Below are 18,030 nucleotides of genomic sequence, written 5' to 3'. Positions count from 1 at the left end.
ATGGCCGGTGGTGGGGGTCCCCATCCCTCACAGCCTGGGGGGCTGCTCCCAGTAAGGGGCTGAGCCCCAGCAAGGTGTGGGTGCCCCGGGGAGACCCTGCTGCCCTGTCCCCTGTGCCCTCAGTGGGTGGGCTGTGGCACTTGGGGGGTGACGGGGGGTGATAGGGGGGCAAGTGGGGGTGACTGATGAGCGGCTGGGGGTGACGGAGGAGAAACTGTAGAGTTACAGGAGAGAATCCAGTGGGCAACTGGGAGTAACTGGGGACAGCTGGGGGTGCCTGGGGGGCAGCTGGGGCTAGGTGGAGGGCAGCAAGGAGTGTCTGGTGGCGTGGGACTCGAGGTGACTGGGGAGAAGCCGGGGGTGACTGGGGGCAGCTACCCGGTTACAGGAGAGAATCCAGTGGACAACTGGGAGCCGCCGGGAGTGACTGGGGGCAGCTCCGGTTGACTGGGGCGGGCGCTGGGACCGCGGGGGCGCCGCAGCGATGGTGGCCCCGCCCCAGCCCCGCCCCTCGCTCCACAGCCCCGCCCCTGGCCCCGCCCCTCGGTCGCAGCCGGCGGCGCCCCGGCAGGCGTGAGCTGGCGGCGCGGGCGCGGTGTGATGACGTCAGCGGGAGCGCGGGGCGGTGGGTCCCGGCCTCTCCGCCATGGCGAAGACCGTGGCCTATTTCTACGACCCGGACGTGGGCAACTTCCACTACGGTGCGGGCTGGGGCGGGCGGTGGGGCCGCGGGAGAACCGGGGCGGGCTGAGGCCGGTCCCGGGGCGGGGGGACGGCCCGGCCCGGCCCTGCCCGGCCCTGCCCGGCCCGGCCGTGGCTCGCCGGGGCCCGGTCCCCTCACCGCGGCCGAGCGGGCCTGGTGGGGGCGGCTGGTGTGGCCCTGCCCCCCGGTGACTCCCCGCGCCGCTTCCCTTGCAGGAGCGGGGCACCCCATGAAGCCGCATCGCCTGGCGCTCACTCACAGCCTGGTCCTGCACTACGGCCTCTACAAGAAGATGATCGTAAGCGGCGCTTCCCTGGGGGCCGAGGGGGCCCGGGCGGCGGGGAGGAGGGGGCCGGGGCAGGCAGCCCTCCCAGCGGGCGCTTTAGGCTCCGGCGTGCGTGAAGCGTGCTGGAGCGCTGGGTGCCGTCCCGCTGACTCCAGCCGTGGCCTCCACGTTGAGGCTTGGCCTGTGCTGGTAGGTTCTTCGCAGCTTTCTGGTGGCCCTGCCTCACGTTCAGCGCTGCTGTTGGCACGGCGACGAGCAGAGCTGTTGCAGATAAGGCTTTAAGCAGCCTTGGGCATCCTCATCAACCAAAGTCCCCACTATAGCACCCAGAGCTGATTTGAAAGGCACCATCATTCGCTGTCAGCATCTTATTTGAACTTGCATTTGCAGTGCTGTCCCTGGAGCTGCAGCAGTGCCGCCGGGGACCATACATGAATTTGCTGTGTCTGTAGCCACTTCTAGGAAGGACCCAGTGACCACTATGGGCTGTGTGATTGTGGAATAGTAAAGGTGAAAAAAAAACCCTCAGGAAGCTCGCTAATTCACCTTGATGCCTGAGTGGGGTTCACTCATGTCTGATAAATGGTTGTCCAACCTGCTCTTCAAAGTCTTTGTTGCCCAGCCAGCTCAAACAACCTAGTCCAGTGCACTCCAGTTGATGACTGTTAGAAGGACTTTTCTCTTCCTGAAATCCAGCCTGTGTAAACCAGGGAAAACATTATTATCACATAGCGATAATCAACAAGAAAACTGAAAATCTTCACCTTTCAAGAAATGAACTGGTTGGGGGTGATCGAATCACACTACGAGTGTCTGGTACTCCTCTTTTGAAGTATTTTATTTCACTTGGTGCAAGTGGGGAAAGAGCTGTGCTCCTTTCCCTAGAGTCCTTGTTCACTTTTCTGCCTGTTCTTGCAGCACAGAGCGAAGGAAAGGCTCTCGGAGTACAGGGCATGTAACTTAATGTCTCATGATACAAGATCAAGGCAGGGATGGTAAAAGTCTTCTACCATTCTTCCCCTTTTGAGATAACTTTCGCCCGGTTTGATGTGCAGAACATGCTGATGATGATCGTTTCAGGGCAACTTGTTTTGGCTCCTGTTGGCTGCTTCTTGCTGTGTGTGGCAGGATTGCTTCTGAGCGGATGCAGACCGTTGAGCGATTTAATGTGTGGGCCGAGTGGCGCGGTTCCAGGTCGTGCTGTCTGATCCAGGGGCTGGTGTAGCTGGTGCCTATTGTCTCCACAGCCTGTGATCTGTCTGATGTGCCCTGGGGAAGGGCCCTTACCCAGAAGGTTATTTTAAATGTTGTAGGCTACAGCTCCAGGTGCTTCTGGTTTTATGTACACATATGTATGTATTTATATGTGTACATATGCAGACATATGTGCATTTATGGTGTATTTTCATGAGAATTACCTCATTAAAAGAAGTGACGAACGCTTCTGTCACAGTCCGCGTCATCCATAGCTACAAACAGGGAGGGAAGGTGAAAGAACGGCGGAAAACTGTTGTTGCTCTGATCTGTGAGGGATGTTGTGACTTTCCCCCATTCTTCCTCTTTATGCTCGTGCATCTCGCGTGTGTTCCTCACCCTTCTGCAATCAGGCTTTGCTCCATGTGACACTTTGCAAACCAGCTGCTTCCCCTGTTACTCATGAGCCTGAACTGGATGACCCCTGTGGTTACTTGAAGGCATGTGCTCTCAAAATGAGTGCAGAACTCGGTTGTGGATTGTTGCTTACAGTTGTGGGTGATTGTGAGTAACTGGTCATAGAATCAGGCTTGTTTTGAGGCTCTGGAGAAGAAAGTGTGATCAGTTGTCTCTGATGTGTGTTCACATCCGCAGCATGCTTTAGGGATAAATCACGAGCCATTGTGAAAACACAGTGATCACGCAGAGCTGTCGGACAGAAACATGCAAATTTCAGTCCCTCTCCAGCTAGACCAGACACTTCTCCAGACTGTGATCAGCTTCCCAGGTTCCCTCAACCCTACTGTTGGACATCAAGCAAACCTATAAAAAACTTTGACTGCGCCGTCAAAGACTTGACTAAGTATTTAGTTGTTGTGACACCTAAAAAAGCTTGTTCTTAAAGGGCGCTTCTCAAGCATTTGAGAATCAGGCAATGTTAAACTCAGCACCAGAGAGCAAGATCAGACCAGTGGTTTTAGTTCTAGCATGTTTACGGTGTCTTTTCCACTGTATGGGCAGGACAAGGTACAGTATTCATGCAAGCATGATAACAATACAGTTTTCCTGCTCTTTAAGGGCAAAGTCTGAACAGCCGAATGGGTACAAGTGGGGCAGAGGAAAAAGCTAGGTCGTGGCTGCTTTGTACCTGCCCATCCATGCTGCCCAGCGTGGTCGTGATCTCTAGCATGGTACAAGTGCCTGGTGTTTGGCATGGGCTCAAGTTCAAGCTCTTCCACGGCCAGTGCATCTCCCTCCGCCGTGAGAGACCTGTGGATTGCACAAAAGCAAACAGAAAATAAGCGGTCTCAAAACTAAAGCACAGTATCAGTTTTCTTAAAGGAAGGTGCTAAAACGGATCAGTGGAACAATTTCTTAATGCAATATATAAAATGAATTTGGTATATTTAAACATTAGAAAAGCTTCCCTGTGTAATTAATATAATTCGCTAGTAAAGGCACATCCAGCCACAGTGACCTGCTGTTGCACTCACCAGGGGGATGCAGCTGGAGTATGCTTAGGATGTGGAATCTTTGCAGAATTTCTTTCACATTTTCACTGTAAATGTATGAACTTCTGTGAATAACTTCCCTAGAGTTGAGATTTTTCTTGCAGAAACAGCAGAAAGCGTATTCTGACATAACACTTCTAAATGTCAGATCCATGCCTGAATGAGGCAGGAGGCAGAGCTGTACTCTTTGCCGTATTTTTAGTCTTGAAACCCCCTTTTTGGGGGTTATAACTTCCACAAGATGCCCTCATGAAGCTGAAAACTGCAGAGCTTCATCCTGAGCAGTCGGTGACTGGCAGTTGCGAGCAAATAAAAGTGGGGATTATGGGTTGGTTGTGGCTCTAAAAGGTCCTGTTAACTTTGTGTTGTGGTTACATCGTTATCCGTTCTCTCTGCCTCCTCCAAAGAAAAGGCCGCTGTCCTGTCAAGCTGGGTTCCCTTCTTCGCACCTTTCCCAGCTTATCTGTGGCAAGAACACGGTGAACCAAGGCTCAGCGTTGCCAAAAGACGCAGGGTTGTCCTGCTGCTCGCCTTCCCTGCTCCTCTGCTGCACGTTCCTGCTGCCTGTCCTGTGCTGTGTCTGGAAGCTGTCGGGTCCCTGCGTGAACTGATGCAACTCAATAACACGGCAAAGCTGGGAGAGCTTTCTGTGGAGTCAGCAAAATGAGACAGTGGAGAGAGGGGGCTGAGTGCCAGAGCTTGCTTAGGAAGGTGGGTGGGATTGCGGGGAGCAGGGTGAAGGGTGGAAGGAGGCTGCTTTCTCCTTCTGCCAGCAGCTGAGTCAGTCTTGAAGCTTTTGGTCCGTGTGTGTCCCCCCCCCGCCCGCCTTTCTGTTTTGAGTTACACATCTCTACTTTTCCCTACTTTTTGTTGTCTGAGAGAGCCTCTGGATGTCTGGTGAGAGCTGTATCTTTTCTATGATGACTCTTTAGTGCTGGTTTTGGTCTTGTGTGATGTAATCAGCCCTCTGGATTTGTGGGAGGTACCTGTGCAGAGCCCTCCTGGGGAATAGGTCTCACCTTCACCCTTAGCAGCTGCACTAATGGCTCGTGCTTGTGAGTGGCCTCATCCTCCTTGTTTGAGTTGTCAGAGGCAGCAGCCTCCGAGAAACACTGAACCCCACGCATCCCTGTGGAAAACACCATGCAACATGCAGATCTCGTCAGGAAAGGAGAGGACCTGTTTGTTAGCGTATATTGTGTCTCGGAAAATTAACACGTTTCCTGCTTAGCCCAGCAAACAGGCACTTGGGTGTGGTTGCCCTGATGAATTTTCCCTTTGGAGACAAGCCCGTGCACCTTACTATTTTTCTTATATTCTACTTTTTCCATAAAGTGCGTGCTTTAATTAAGAGATACTGGAAAGCACAAGAAAGATCTCTTATCTATTTTGGTGTAGCTTTCATTTCCTCTCGCCAGGTATGTGGTGTTAATTTTTAACTTCCTGTGTATAGAGGTATGTGCATTAAGTGCCAAAACAGCAAGCCTGTATTGTCATGAGATCTTTAATTTGAATCCATCCAGTTCCCTGACCGTTTTTTGCCAGCTTTCTAAAGGAAACAAAGCTTATGCAACTCTTCTGTCTGTGAGCTTTCTCCAAATAACTTTGAACCTCTCAGCCCATTACAGGCAAATTTGAGGGAGGGACCAAACCCACCCCTATACCAATGTCTTAAAATTGTATGAAAAGTGGTGACTGAGAAGGGAATAGTGCCCCCCAGTGAAGAAAAAGCTGTAGTTTGAACTCAGCTGTTGTGTTCTGCTGGCTTGTCCAAGGGGGGGGGGGGGGTGCAGTGGGGGAATGAAGGCGTCAGAGAATATGTGGCAAGAGCTGCAGTTATTATAAGAGGCAGGAGATAGGTTTGTGGCCGAAAGAGAAAAGTCAGTAGGAAAGCAGGCTTCTTGGAGCAACTTGTTGAGTTTAAATGAGTACAAATGTCAGGAAGCCAAAGTATTGGAAACTCTTTTGATATACCTCGTGCAAGTCGTTTGTCAATTAGCTTGAGATTTCTGACAGCCAAAGCAAGTGCGAGTTTGGAGGGGAAATAAGTCTTGCCTTTCTCTCTTGAAGGTTTTCAAACCATACCAGGCATCCCAGCATGACATGTGCCGATTCCACTCCGAGGACTACATAGACTTCCTGCAGAGAGTGAGTCCCAACAACATGCAGGGATTCACCAAGAGCCTCAACGCCTTCAACGTGGGCGATGACTGGTGGGTGCTTTGTGCCTCCTGCGAAACCGCAGTCGGAAAGGGTGTTCCTGCATTGCTCATGTCCAGAGAACTCTGCTAGAATGTCCCGTTTCTTACCTGTTTTTAACGAGAATGAGGTGCATGTCCCTCCTGTGTATATCAGATTACTGGAACACCCTTGATTCCTTTCTTTTCTCTTTAGATCTTACAGTCCTCCTTTTTAGATCTATATTTAGGCTGTAAGCTTGTTGGGTTAGAGACTGTATCTGTACTTGTTCTTGCGGAGCCTCCAGTTCTTGAACATGCTGACTATTTTTTTAAATAATTGCCTGTCATTTTAGATACCTTAATATGTGCATGCAAAATTCAAGATGGATTTGAGAGCCTGATTTTCAGGTAGAACTAACCAGATACTTATGCTTCTGTACAAAGCTACATGAAATCTTGTTGAGACTATGCAATTCTAGTCTTTAATGCTCTTGAGAGATGAAACTTGAAACGTGTGGAAGGGCTCTGTGGGCAACTGAGTAAGTAGCAGTGAATCTTGTCTGGTTGAGGATTATAAGGGCTGTCAGAGTAAGACTGTTCTTATGTATTCTGTGGAGGAGAAAGCTGTACTAACACAGGAGGCATTACATTGGCTAGAGAACAGTGTTATCCCAAGCAGATATTAGTATAGCCTGGTTTTTAATATTTAGGCTGAGAACACAGAACTGTTCTGTGACCTTGCTGCTCTGATGGTCAGAAACCATGTTCTTAAGGGAAATGAGGGGGGAAAAGAAAACCCCACAGTCCTGAAGCCATGGTTCATCCATGAATGTTGTTTGTGACGCAGTGCCAGCAAGCTGGTGACACAGGGGCTCCATGTCCTGTGTTTCTGTACTCTCCCAGTGCTTGGGCTGGCTCTGCTTGGTGGGATGGATCAGACCTCAGTGCTGTCTTAAGAGCAGCGTTTGTGTCCGGTTGCAGGATAGCACATGCTGGGCGGTGTGCTGGGAAGCAGAGGGGGGCAGGATCTTCCAGATACAGCCAAGGGGGGAGACAGCACAGGAGCAGACCAGTCCTACCCTCTCCTGTTGCAGTGTCTCACATAGTGTCCTACCTCTGGACAGGTGTCAGCAGAGCTGCAGGACAGACACTAGCATGCACTGTGAGCAGGGGAAGATTTTCAGGACTAGCTTGGAAGCTTTGGTAGTCATTATCAGATTCATTGAGTTCCCCATTGTGTTTTCGGCCTGCTGGTGCTCAGTGTGCTATAAGCAGGGTCAGAGTGATCCCAAATTAACTGTTTCACAGAGAGTGAGTTTTGATCTTGCTCAGGTAATGTCCCTGGACAGTTTTATTCCTGGCTTTGCTCGGGAGGAATGAGATGATGTTCTATGTTTGCATCGTGGTTTCTTTTTCAGCCCAGTGTTTCCAGGCCTCTTTGAATTTTGCTCTCGCTATACTGGGGCCTCCCTGCAGGGAGCAACACAGCTGAACAACAAGGTAATTGAGCTGATGTGCTTATCTTTTGAAACACAGGCATAAGCCAACTGGTTTTCAATTTAAGGAGAACCTCATGGATTTGTTGTGTAAAACAACACAGCAAGCACTGCTGTGTTGCAGTGTGAATACATGTGCTGTAGGACTGTTAAGCTTGAGACCATTCCTGTACTGTCAGAAGCAACCATTTAGTAGATGCTTAATCTGGAGGGATCAGAGGATACTAATGCTGCGTGTACTAAAGTCACAAAGTACTCTCAACACTGTAGAACATGCCTGGGGTCTTCAGTGAAACTGGCTGCTGGGAGACCTCGAGAGTGCTGCTAGGTCTCTGCTGTGGAAATGCTCTAAATGAGATCACGCAGAAGCTCTGAAGAAGAGGGTTCCTTGGGAAGGTATCAAAAAAACCACAAAACCTACAGAGGATTTGAGTCTTTTAGAGACCTGAGAAAGGTCTAATGAGTGTAAAGAACAAGTGCAGAAATACACTGTATGTGCCAGGTGCTCTGTCTGGTGCTGGCTGGAGGGGAGCAGTGGTGGTGAGAGGTGATCTTTTCTGGTCTAACAGGGAACGTAGAGCACAGGCCTAATCTGGTATGGACATGATGTAACCAACACTATTGTCTGGGCTGACGACCAAGATAGAGCCTTGGAAAGGCGTCTGTAGGAGAAGGAAAGGCCAGAAGGGTGTTTGTGGTCCACAGGGCTGGGCAGGTTAAAGTGGGTGCACTGTGAGGAAGTGGGTGCTTGGTTGTTGTTACCACATTGTCACCTTTAACTAACTTCTCTTTCCTTTCTTAGATCTGTGATATTGCGATAAACTGGGCAGGGGGCCTACATCATGCCAAGAAGTTTGAGGTAATGAGGCAAACCTACTGTACTCCTCTCTCTTTTTGAGGACCAGGCTCTGTGTTGATCCTATTCTAATGCTCTGATTTTTCTCTGTCTTGCAGGCTTCTGGGTTTTGTTATGTTAATGACATAGTTATTGGCATCCTGGAGCTGCTCAAGTAAGGACCTGGGGCAAGTGCAGCACTGTCCTGGCTGGCATGTGGTTTCCCTCTGCTGGTTCACCGTTTTCTCTCTCTGTTTCCCCGCATCGTTTGCCTTTCTAGAGTCTAAGGCAGTCCACGACTTGGTTTTTGGCCTGGCCTCTTCTTTAGGCACAGGAAGAGGGGCTTGAGAATTGCAATGTCTGATTCCAGTTTTGTTGCGTGCAGCTTAAGTGATACAGAAAAGTTCCTGAGTTCCATTTCTCCTTATCCATGTGTGAAATACTCATTTCAGGGTCTCCTGAGTCTCAGCCTTCTTGCCACAGTGAACCTTTTGTAGGTAAATGCAAGTTATGGCTCACTGGAGACAGTTAAATGGCTCAAATCTTTCTTGATTTCCTTGAGTGACTTAAGAACAGGACCTGAGTAACATAAGAATGATCAAAGGACACTTGCTTTGAGTAGAAAAGAATCAGAGGGGTTTTAGTTTGTTTTTTTAAGAAAATGAAAAATAAATTCAGAATGGGAGGAAGAATTACAGAAATACCTTCTGTTTCTGGGATTAATCTGTGATTGTTTTTCTTTTTGTACTCTAAAATGCCCTCCTTATCTCTGAGTTTTAGACAAGCTGTTGTGGAGTTAACTGGTGGCCAGTTTATTTGCCCTCAAAGTCAGATTTATGGGATGTACTGGGGTTTCTTGTACCACTTTCCTCTCTGCCAGTTCTCCCTACTTTGTGTTTGGAAGCTCAGGTCTTCACTGTGTATCTCTGCACAACCATTTTCTTGTCTCACATGAGTCCCATATACCAGAGGCTTAAAATACAGCCCAGTTACCCCTTGTGAGAAATTATAATATGTCTCCATTCTTTTGTTCCCTCTTTTCAGGAACCATTTCTGCAGCAGATGGCTGCATACTTGAGTTAGCTTCCCACCAGGGGAGTACTGTGGTGCCTCTGCTCTTAGAAGGTCCCTTTCTCCCTTTACTAGTGTGCAAGTGCTGTGTGTATGCATCCTGTTTTTCTCCTTGCCGTCATACGGGATGAATGATCTGGGCTTTCTTAAATGATTTATGTCTCTGTTGGGAGGCTGAGGCAAGGTACTGGTCTGCTAATCAGAATGGGTCAGCACCATCAGCCAGTTTGATCAGATCGCTGCAGACACACTTAAGCCATGGTTCTAAGGCAGCTGGCACAAACCACATGCTCCTCCTTGCTGCTTTAATGTTATTTTGTTTTTTGTTCAGGTCCCTGCCCAGTCACTTAGGGTTTTGGCGTGGATGCCAGATCACCTGCTCTTTGGGGATTGATCAGATGCAGTATTTTCTTATGAAAAGTTGGAGAAGTTCTCTCCCAACTGAGCAGGCAGCTCTACAACTGGCAGGCAGGGATGGCTTAGGGCTGTGTCTCCTGTGCTTGACAACACATTGGCTTTGACCGTTACCCCAGTGCATTTACTTGTGATGATCTCTTCTTCATCCTCTGTCTCTGTGACCCCACAGGCAGCTTCTCCAGTAAATTTAGTCCAGCCTGGTGCTCTTGGTGCTAGCCAGCTGGGACACGGGGCTGCCAGTAATCTGGCACGTGGAGGAAGTAAGTGTGCCTACCTCCTCCTTGGCTAGATTACTTTTCACTTACACGTATTGTTAACAATTGTTGAAGCTCTTAAAGATTAACTAACAGCAGGTTGGTTGTAGAAAAAACAAAACTCCACAACTTTCTAACCCCTGTGTGGTTAAAATAGATTTTCTTTATCATGTGCTTTCTGAGGTATTTCTGGCCCCATGTGAAAACCTTTTATTCCAATACCTCTTTCCAAGCACATCAGAAGAAAACGTTTTCATGGTGGGGCGTGTTTAACTGTATATGAATGTCACATATCTAAAGCCATTTGATATGCCTGGGGTGGGACAGGTGAGTTCTTTTGGCAAGTGGGCTTGCGAGTAGATGTTGGTGGTGGTTTTCAGAGCTCTAGGCAATGCTGAGACGTGTGGGGAATAGTGAAGTTGGGTGCAGTGCAGACAGTAATGCTGTTTTTCCTCCTCTATTCAATAGGTATCACCCACGTGTTCTGTATATTGATATTGATATCCATCATGGAGATGGTGTGCAGGAGGCTTTCTACTTGACAGACCGTGTCATGACAGTGTCATTTCATAAATACGGGAACTACTTCTTTCCTGGTACAGGTATGTATTTTCCCTTATAGTGTGAACCTGGCCTCGCTTCAGAATCCTTTGAAAGCTCTGCTGGAGTATAAAAGTGTAAAATCATGAAATTAGAGCTATGGGGAGAACAGCTTGGAAAAAGGGCATGGAAAAGCAGCTGGAGAGGGACCGAAGTGTAGTTATTTGTAAGAAAGAGGGATCCTAGGTAAGTTAACAGATATCTTGACCCAGACCAGGTCTGGCCTTTCCACACCAGTTCTGGAGTCTCAGAGCTCTTGTGACTATCCTGTCTTTCCCTGGCCAGGTGACATGTATGAAGTTGGCGCAGAAAGTGGTCGTTACTACTGTCTCAATGTGCCTCTACGAGATGGCATTGATGACCAAAGTAAGTAGGTGTTCCCTGCTGTTTCCCCTGGCCCAGACATTAGCTGGTCCTTCTATTCCAGAGCCATGTCTAATCTACCTTTTCTCTCCAAAGGTTATAAACACCTCTTCCAGCCAGTCATTAACCAGGTGGTAGACTACTATCAGCCCACCTGCATAGTACTGCAGGTAAGAAAGCAAGCCTCTGGGTGCATGTCCATCCCTTTCAGAGGCTGTAGGTGGGAAGGGGCTGCTATCACAGCATTACCTTCTGTTCCCTGGGGTCAGGGTTGGTGTGTCGTAGCCGAGCTGCTGTCTGTACCCCCTAGTGAATTAGGGTGGCTGGGGAGTGGGGATGCTGAAATGTGTCTGGATAACAATGCCTCCATAGCCAAAACTGAGTTTTTCTTTTTCTGTTCCCCAGTGCGGTGCTGATTCTCTGGGTTGTGACCGTTTGGGTTGTTTTAACCTCAGTATAAGAGGACATGGGTAAGTACAGTGGGGGCTGGGGCAGAGCATAGAATCGTTAAGGTTGGAAAAGACCTCTAATATCATCAAGTCCAACTGTCAACCCATCAACACCATGCCTGCTAAACCATGTCCTGAACTGCCATATCTACACATTTTTTGAACACCTCCAGGGATGGTGATCACCATTTCCCTGGGCAGCCTGCTCCAAGGCTTGACCACTCTTTCAGTAAAGAAATTTTTCCTAATATCCAATCTAAGCCTCCCCTGATACAACTTGAGGCCATTTCCTCTCATCGCTGGTTATCTGGGAGAAGAGACCAACACCTGCCTCACTACAACCTCCTTCCAGGTAGTTGTAGAGAGCAGTAAGATCTCCCATCAGCCTCCTCTTCTCCAAGCTAAACAACCACAGTTCTCTCGGCCGCTCCTCATAAGACTTGTTCTCCAGACCCCTCACCAGCCTCGTTGCTCTTCTCTGGACATGCTCCAACACCTTAATATCTTTCTTGTAGTGAAGGGCCCCAAAACTGAACACAGTATTTGAGTTGTGGCCTCAGCAGTGCCGAGTACAGGGGCACGGTCACCTCCCTACTCCTGCTGGTCACACTATTCCTGACAAAAGCCAGGATGCCATTGGCCTTCTTGGCCACCTGGGCACACTGCTGGCTCATGTTCAGCCGGATGTTGACCAGCACCCCCAGGTCCTTTTCTGCTGGGCAGCTTTCCAGGCACTGTTCCCCAAGGCTGTAGTGCAGCAGTTAGTTAAAGGACTGTCCTTTAGTGTAAAGGGCTCTAGTGAGTCCTCTGTTGCAAGGCTTGAGCTTTGACTTTGGCCTACCAGCAGTTTTGAGGGGATTTTTAACTCTTGTGTGGCAGGAGGGGGTCTCGGAATGAGGCTTTGTACAAGGTGCTGCAGGGCAGTGGTGCAGAGTAGCATGTGGTTCAAGCTCCCTGAGTGGAAGCCCTGAACTCCAGCCGTGTCACACCAGCTGTGGTGGCATTGGAGTGCAGCATGACATCGCTGACACGTGAAGGTGTGCTGCTGTTAACAGCTCTGACATTTTTTTGTAGGGAGTGTGTGGAGTATGTAAAGAGCTTCAACATCCCCTTGCTGGTCCTGGGAGGAGGGGGTTACACAGTCCGCAATGTGGCACGGTGCTGGTGAGTCTCTTCCCTGTCACTGATTAAGCGGTTTCTGCGGGCTTTGTCCCTGCATGCACCACGTAGTTTTCTCTGGACTGAGCTCACATTATTCCATGTTTTCAGGACTTACGAAACGTCATTGCTTGTGGATGAAGCAATTAGTGAAGAGCTCCCATATAGTGGTAAGTTGGAGTTCTGTGTTTTCTTCATCAGCTAAAATATTTGTTATGTCAGCTGAAGTATTAACACTTCTGTCCTGCATTGACCAGAGATAAGACCGAAGTGACATCTCAGAGATGGCCTTAGTCGTCTCCTGTCTCCCACATCTAGGCTTTGCTGGGCAGACACACTCTTACTGTGTTGTATATCATTTAATTTGGATTGTTTCCTCTTCGGTGACCTGAGCATTACTGTTGCTTGCTCTGTTTCATATAATTCCTTGTAGTTGCAGAGCTGTGTGTCCCTGTGCTTTTTAAGGTCTGGTTATCCCTAGTGTGGTGGGAGAGTGAGCTCTGTTTCTCTGCAGGGGTCTGCTGGCTGGACTCCTTTGCCTCTGTGCTGTAACTCTCTTGCTTGTTCTATCGCAGAGTACTTTGAATACTTTGCCCCAGACTTCACCCTTCATCCTGACGTCAGCACAAGGATTGAAAATCAGAACTCCAGGCAGGTGAGTGCTTGCAGCCCTACTGTGGTTCAAGAAGGATGAAGAGCTACTGGAGAGAGTCCAGCGGAGGGCTACAAGGATGGTGAGGGGACTGGAACATCTCCACTACGAGGAGAGGTTGAGGGAACTGGGCTTGTTCAGCCTGAAGAAGAGAAGGCTGCGAGGGGACCTTATAAATGCCTACAAATATCTGAAGGGTGGGTGTCAGGAGGATGGGGCCAAGCTCTTTTCAGTGGTGCCCAGTGACAGGACAAGGGGTAATGGGCACAAACTGAGGCACAGGAAGTTCCGTCTGAACATGAGGAGGAACTTCTTCTCTCTGAGGGTGATGGAGCACTGGAACAGGCTGCCCAGGGAGGTTGTGGAGTCTCCTTCTCTGGAGATATTCAAGACCCGCCTGGACAAGGTCCTGTGCAGCCTGCTGTAGGTGACCCTGCTTCGGCGGGGGGGTTGGACTAGATGACCCACAGAGGTCCCTTCCAACCCCTACTATTCTGTGATTCTGTGATTCTGTGGTATTCAGGTATGTCCTCCCAAACCCCTGTGGCTGATGCTCTGTCCTGTGAAACCAGCTGACGCCCAGGCAAGGAACTCTTGCAGGGCAGAAGGATGACTAAGAACAAGCAGAGCCTTTCCTCTGGGATGTCAGAAAGTCTCATAGCGTTTGAGAACCTTGCTGGGTTGTGTCGCTGTTTTCTAAGTGCTGGAGTCTCAGTGATTAATTTAACTCTCCCACCTACTCTGCTCAGATAAATAGCTTTTTGCACAAATTTGTTTCTCGTGGCCACCACATAGATGATGCAGGTGGGTAGCAGTGCTAGCAGTTGTGGCTCTGAGCAGACTGCCAGATCTCACTGTGGCAATCTCTGTGTTTTTTCTGTGTAGTACTTGGATCAGATCAGGCAGACGATATTTGAGAATCTGAAAATGCTGAACCATGCTCCCAGCGTGCAAATCCATGATGTCCCTTCTGACTTGCTAAGCTACGATCGCACAGATGAGCCTGATCCAGAGGAAAGAGGCTCTGAGGAAAACTACAGCAGGTACCAGCTCTTGTTCTGGAGAAATGGGCTTCCCTTTCTCTCCATGCTAGGGTGGGCAGATGATGTAGTGGAGACCCTCTGTTTCCTAGAAAAGCTACTGAGTCACTTCCGAGTCCCCAGTTTTGTCCAGGGAGCCTCTCTCTAGAAATGTGTGGTCTCCTCACATAACATTTCATGGGCTGTTTCATGGCAGGGCGCCTTCTGGCCTTCGGCAGTGTGACCTAGATATTCTTCTCTGGCCTCAAGGGTGTTGGGGCTCTCCTTGCTGATGGTGATTGTCTTTCCCTCAGGCCTGAAGCTGCCAACGAGTTCTATGATGGTGACCATGATAACGACAAAGAGAGTGACGTTGAGATCTGAGGGCTCTGAGCTGGGGCTCTGGACTATGGGGGGGCCTGCACTGAACATTGGTGCTTGGTGCAGTTAACTGGGCCACATAGGAGACAGCCCCCCCCCCCCCCCCCTTTGTATCTGATTGCAGCAGTGGCAGCAGAAACAGCACCACTGCAGGCTTCTGCTGCCTGGAGAGGCAGAGAGCAGTGAAACGCGTTCCTTACTTTCCACCACGTGTCACGGTTCCAGCTGTCACCGCTCTGGGAAATGGAAATTCAAGTAGCGCTTGAATCTGTGCTGCATACTGGCTGGTAGCTGTGCGACTGCCCTCAGAGCCTGACCCACACTGGTTCCTTCACCTCCTGTAACTCCTGTGCAGGCTGCTGCCAGCAAGGTGGGAGCTGGAGCGGTTGTGCCTACGAACTCCACCTCTCTTCAGCTGCAACACCTGATACATTCTGCTCTCCCCGGCCCTCCACTCAGATACGCAGTCGACTGTCCTCTGAAGCCTGCACTGAGAGCTGCTTCCTGATGTCACTTCTAACCAACTGATGCTCCACAGCTCAAGGAAAACTGTTCGAGAAGACAAGGCCAGTTGTGGAATAGGGCTCGTGAATGTCCCTGGACCAGGAGCAGCTTGATGGAGCAAGATGGAAGAATGTGCGCAGAGCTTAGTCTTGTTTGTTCCCTCCATACACAGTACTGCAACACTTTGCCAAGTTGGACCTAACTTCCTCGTTTATTTTTTGAGAGGCTAAAATCACTGTGGAACAGAGATTTGGCTGCCAAGGTCAGTACATAGTGTGTCTTGCACCTCTAGTGTAGCTTCCAGCTGTGTTTTCCAACTTCACACTTGGCCCTTCTGTGTGTTCGCAAGAGATTTGGGCTGCTTGCTCGGAGTGGATGGAAACGATTCCTTCTTCACTGTACCCAGGAGACGTTGCTCTGCTCATGGGTGAGGGAAAATGCTGCTTCTCAAGTCCTGTCGTCTTGCCCTCACACAGCAGAGATTTCTCTCGGCCATCTCTCAAATCCCGGACTTGCTGCTCCTTCGCCAGAGTCGTCACCTGGTACCTGTCGTCATTTGGAGTGCGTGGTCTGGGGAAGCGGGAGGGGTTTAGCCTCTGACTGTCTGTACTGTTCTGTTTGTTTACTGATGTCTTTAAACATTAAATGAAGAGGCAGTATTTTTCTTACCTGACCTGTTGTTTGTCTGTTTAATACTCACACCTTTTTGACTTCTGTCCTCCCAAGGATTGAGAGTGTGCGTGTCATCCCTGGCAGGGTAGTGTCCTCCGCCATCTTACCTGTCTGAATGAATGGAGGGTGTTCAGCACCTCAGTGTACGCTGCTGAGTTTGCAGCCTCAGTGTGCAATGAGGAGAGCACCCTGAATTTCCTTGCCAGAGGGCAGGTGGGCTGGCGGACACTCCTGCTTACGCCTCCGATTCAAGGAAAAGCTTTGCAGGAAGCTGCAGAGCTGATTCAGGAAACCTTTCCTGCACTGGTTTTAGATGTCATTGTTTCTCTGAGTTGCAGTTTCCATAAGAGTCTGCTCTTTGCAGTCTCGCTTTCCTAAAGCCCTTATTGGTGACTTTGTTTCTAGGCCTGTGGTTATCTCCCTCTTCACTCCCCCTCCCTAGGTCTGTGACAGGGCAGGTCAGAAGAAGACACCAACTTGACCAGATCTGTTGATGTGTTCACAGGCAATGCCTAGTCCCCTTAGGACATCTACAGCACTGCCAGCCCAAGGCTTCAGCTTTATGGGGAGGAGGTGAAGCTTGGCCAGAAGTGAGCTCCAATTCGTGTAACTGCAGTGTGAAGCAGGCAGAAGTCAGTGTTGCTCCCACTAGGTGCCCAGAGAAGTAAGTTACAGTAGAATTAGACTAGGTGCAGAGAGGGATGATAGCACAGCTCCTGTATGAGGAATGAGGATTCGTAGCTGGGGAGAGAGAACTAAGCTAGGAAAGGATTTGTAAGGTCTATAAAGCTACAGGTGCTGGACAGGGTTTCTCCAAATATTTAGGTACTAGAGGAGCATCAAATGAAACTCGCAAGTCGCTGGCTCAGAAAAAAAGAAGTTGCTTTACATGCACCTAGTTGAGCTGTGCAAGCTGTTGCCAGCAGGTATTGTGAACACGGGTTCTGAAAGGCACTGGGGGGAGGGGGTGTGAGAAATCAAGGTTGGTAATAGAAAGACACTCTGGGTGCAAATTTTTGGTGACTGAATTAGTACTCTGGAGAAGAATTGCTGTGTGCTTACCCTGCACTTGTATGATTCCTGCGTTCGCTATTTGGCTGTCTCAAAGGAGGCACTGGGCTGATGGCCCTAACTCTGACCCTGATTTGGTCAGCTGTACTTGCTTCTAGCATTATGAGTAATGTTCTTTGCAAATCAGGAGGCAGAAAATGCTGCTCTAGTGACTAGCCAGATCTGTGAAAAAGAAACCCATGTGTCTGAACAGAAGATAAACTTGTTTTGTTCCAGCTTGCCACCTCACCTGGTGTCAGAGAGCTGGCTTGTTCCCTGTGCTGCTGTCATCACCCTCTGCAGCAAAACTGATTTACAGGGGGAATTCAGACTCCCACCTTGGGTAGCAGGCAGTGTTTGCTTTGGGGAGAAAAAAGGGGAGTTCCTCCCCTTGTAATTCTCTTTTACTGTGAAGATGGGACCGACCTTACCTTGCAAACCACCCAGCCCATTCTTCCCCTTAGCGCTGTCCCAGCCCTGCTCTGTCCTGTGTTTTGAAACAGGGCTGGAAACTTGGGGTATTGTCTTACCTGGGTTGCTGAAGGTGGGTAGGGTTTGGGGTTGGGTGGTTTTTTGGGGGTGCATTTGCTTGTTTGTTTCTTAAATAGCTAGAAACAAGTTCAATCTGTAGAGATTTTTTTTTATCTTTATAGTTCTATTTCTGCACTACAGCAGAGCTGTGAAAAATGAGAACTTGCTACCTAGTATGTCAGGGCTGCTGGAGCCGCGTTAGACCGGCGTTTATCCTGGTCCCCGACACCTTGTCCCGGGTCAGGTGGGACCTCCAGGCTGCGGGCTGCCCTTACCTAGCCGATAGCAGGAACCGGTGTGCTGCTGCCTGAGAGTGGGTGGGCTGGGAAAACACGACGCGGGGCGCGGCCGAATGGGCTGTGGGAGCCGCCTGAGAGCGCACCCCGCATCCCCCCGCACGGCAGCGGTGGTCCGAGGCGCGGCACTGCGCGCAGGGGCCAGGGGAGGGGGTTTGGGACCCACCTGTGAGGGCAGCCCCGCACCCCCCCGCACGGCAGCGGTGGTCCGAGGCGCGGCACTGCGCGCAGGGGCAGCGCGGGCCCGGGGAGGGGGCTGGGACCCAGGCTGGGTGCTGCAGCGTGGGCTCCCCCCTCGCTGGTTCTGCTTTGTGCCCCGGCCCGGCCCCTGCTGCCTGCGGCGGGGTGGGCGGGGCCCGGGGGCGGGGTCTCGTGGAGATTGATGTCCGGAGGGCGCTGCGTGGGCGG

The 18,030-nt window shown here is 50.1% G+C and overlaps 1 protein-coding gene across 2 annotated transcripts; it reads left to right on the top strand.

The window, feature by feature from the left end:
• Positions 1-568: 568 nt before the first annotated feature.
• HDAC3 (histone deacetylase 3) lies at positions 569-15,743 on the top strand. 2 transcript variants are annotated; one of them, XM_075442026.1, is made up of 15 exons: positions 569-701; positions 919-1,001; positions 5,765-5,907; positions 7,293-7,374; positions 8,173-8,229; positions 8,325-8,380; positions 10,416-10,549; positions 10,833-10,913; positions 11,007-11,080; positions 11,316-11,380; positions 12,434-12,523; positions 12,629-12,687; positions 13,093-13,172; positions 14,055-14,212; positions 14,503-15,743. In XM_075442026.1, the coding sequence occupies exons 1-15, from the start codon at positions 647-649 to the stop codon at positions 14,570-14,572; spliced, it is 1,287 nt and encodes a 428-aa protein (XP_075298141.1). In that variant the 5' UTR covers positions 569-646; the 3' UTR covers positions 14,573-15,743. The 2 variants fall into 2 exon arrangements, with proteins under 2 accessions (XP_075298141.1, XP_075298142.1); XM_075442027.1 differs by lacking the exons at positions 569-701; positions 919-1,001; positions 5,765-5,907; ... (1 more) ...; positions 8,173-8,229; positions 8,325-8,380 and adding an exon at positions 8,918-9,953.
• The last annotated feature ends 2,287 nt before the right edge of the window (positions 15,744-18,030 follow it).

Source organism: Opisthocomus hoazin, chromosome 23, assembly GCF_030867145.1.
Source record: "Opisthocomus hoazin isolate bOpiHoa1 chromosome 23, bOpiHoa1.hap1, whole genome shotgun sequence".
Classification (NCBI taxonomy): Eukaryota; Metazoa; Chordata; class Aves; order Opisthocomiformes; family Opisthocomidae; genus Opisthocomus; species Opisthocomus hoazin.
Note: the sequence above shows the minus strand (reverse complement) of the source record. Positions and strands in the feature narration are given on the sequence as shown.

What these genes read in the sequence shown, in the direction of transcription:
- HDAC3 (XM_075442026.1), top strand. Translation starts at nt 647, where the DNA reads ATGGCGAAGACCGTGGCCTATTTCTACGACCCGGACGTGGGCAACTTC. An exon ending in CAACACAGCTGAACAACAAG is followed by an intron (nt 7,375 to 8,172) that starts GTAATTGAGCTG and finishes TTCCTTTCTTAG; the next exon opens with ATCTGTGATATTGCGATAAA. An exon ending in CCACCTGCATAGTACTGCAG is followed by an intron (nt 11,081 to 11,315) that starts GTAAGAAAGCAA and finishes TCTGTTCCCCAG; the next exon opens with TGCGGTGCTGATTCTCTGGG.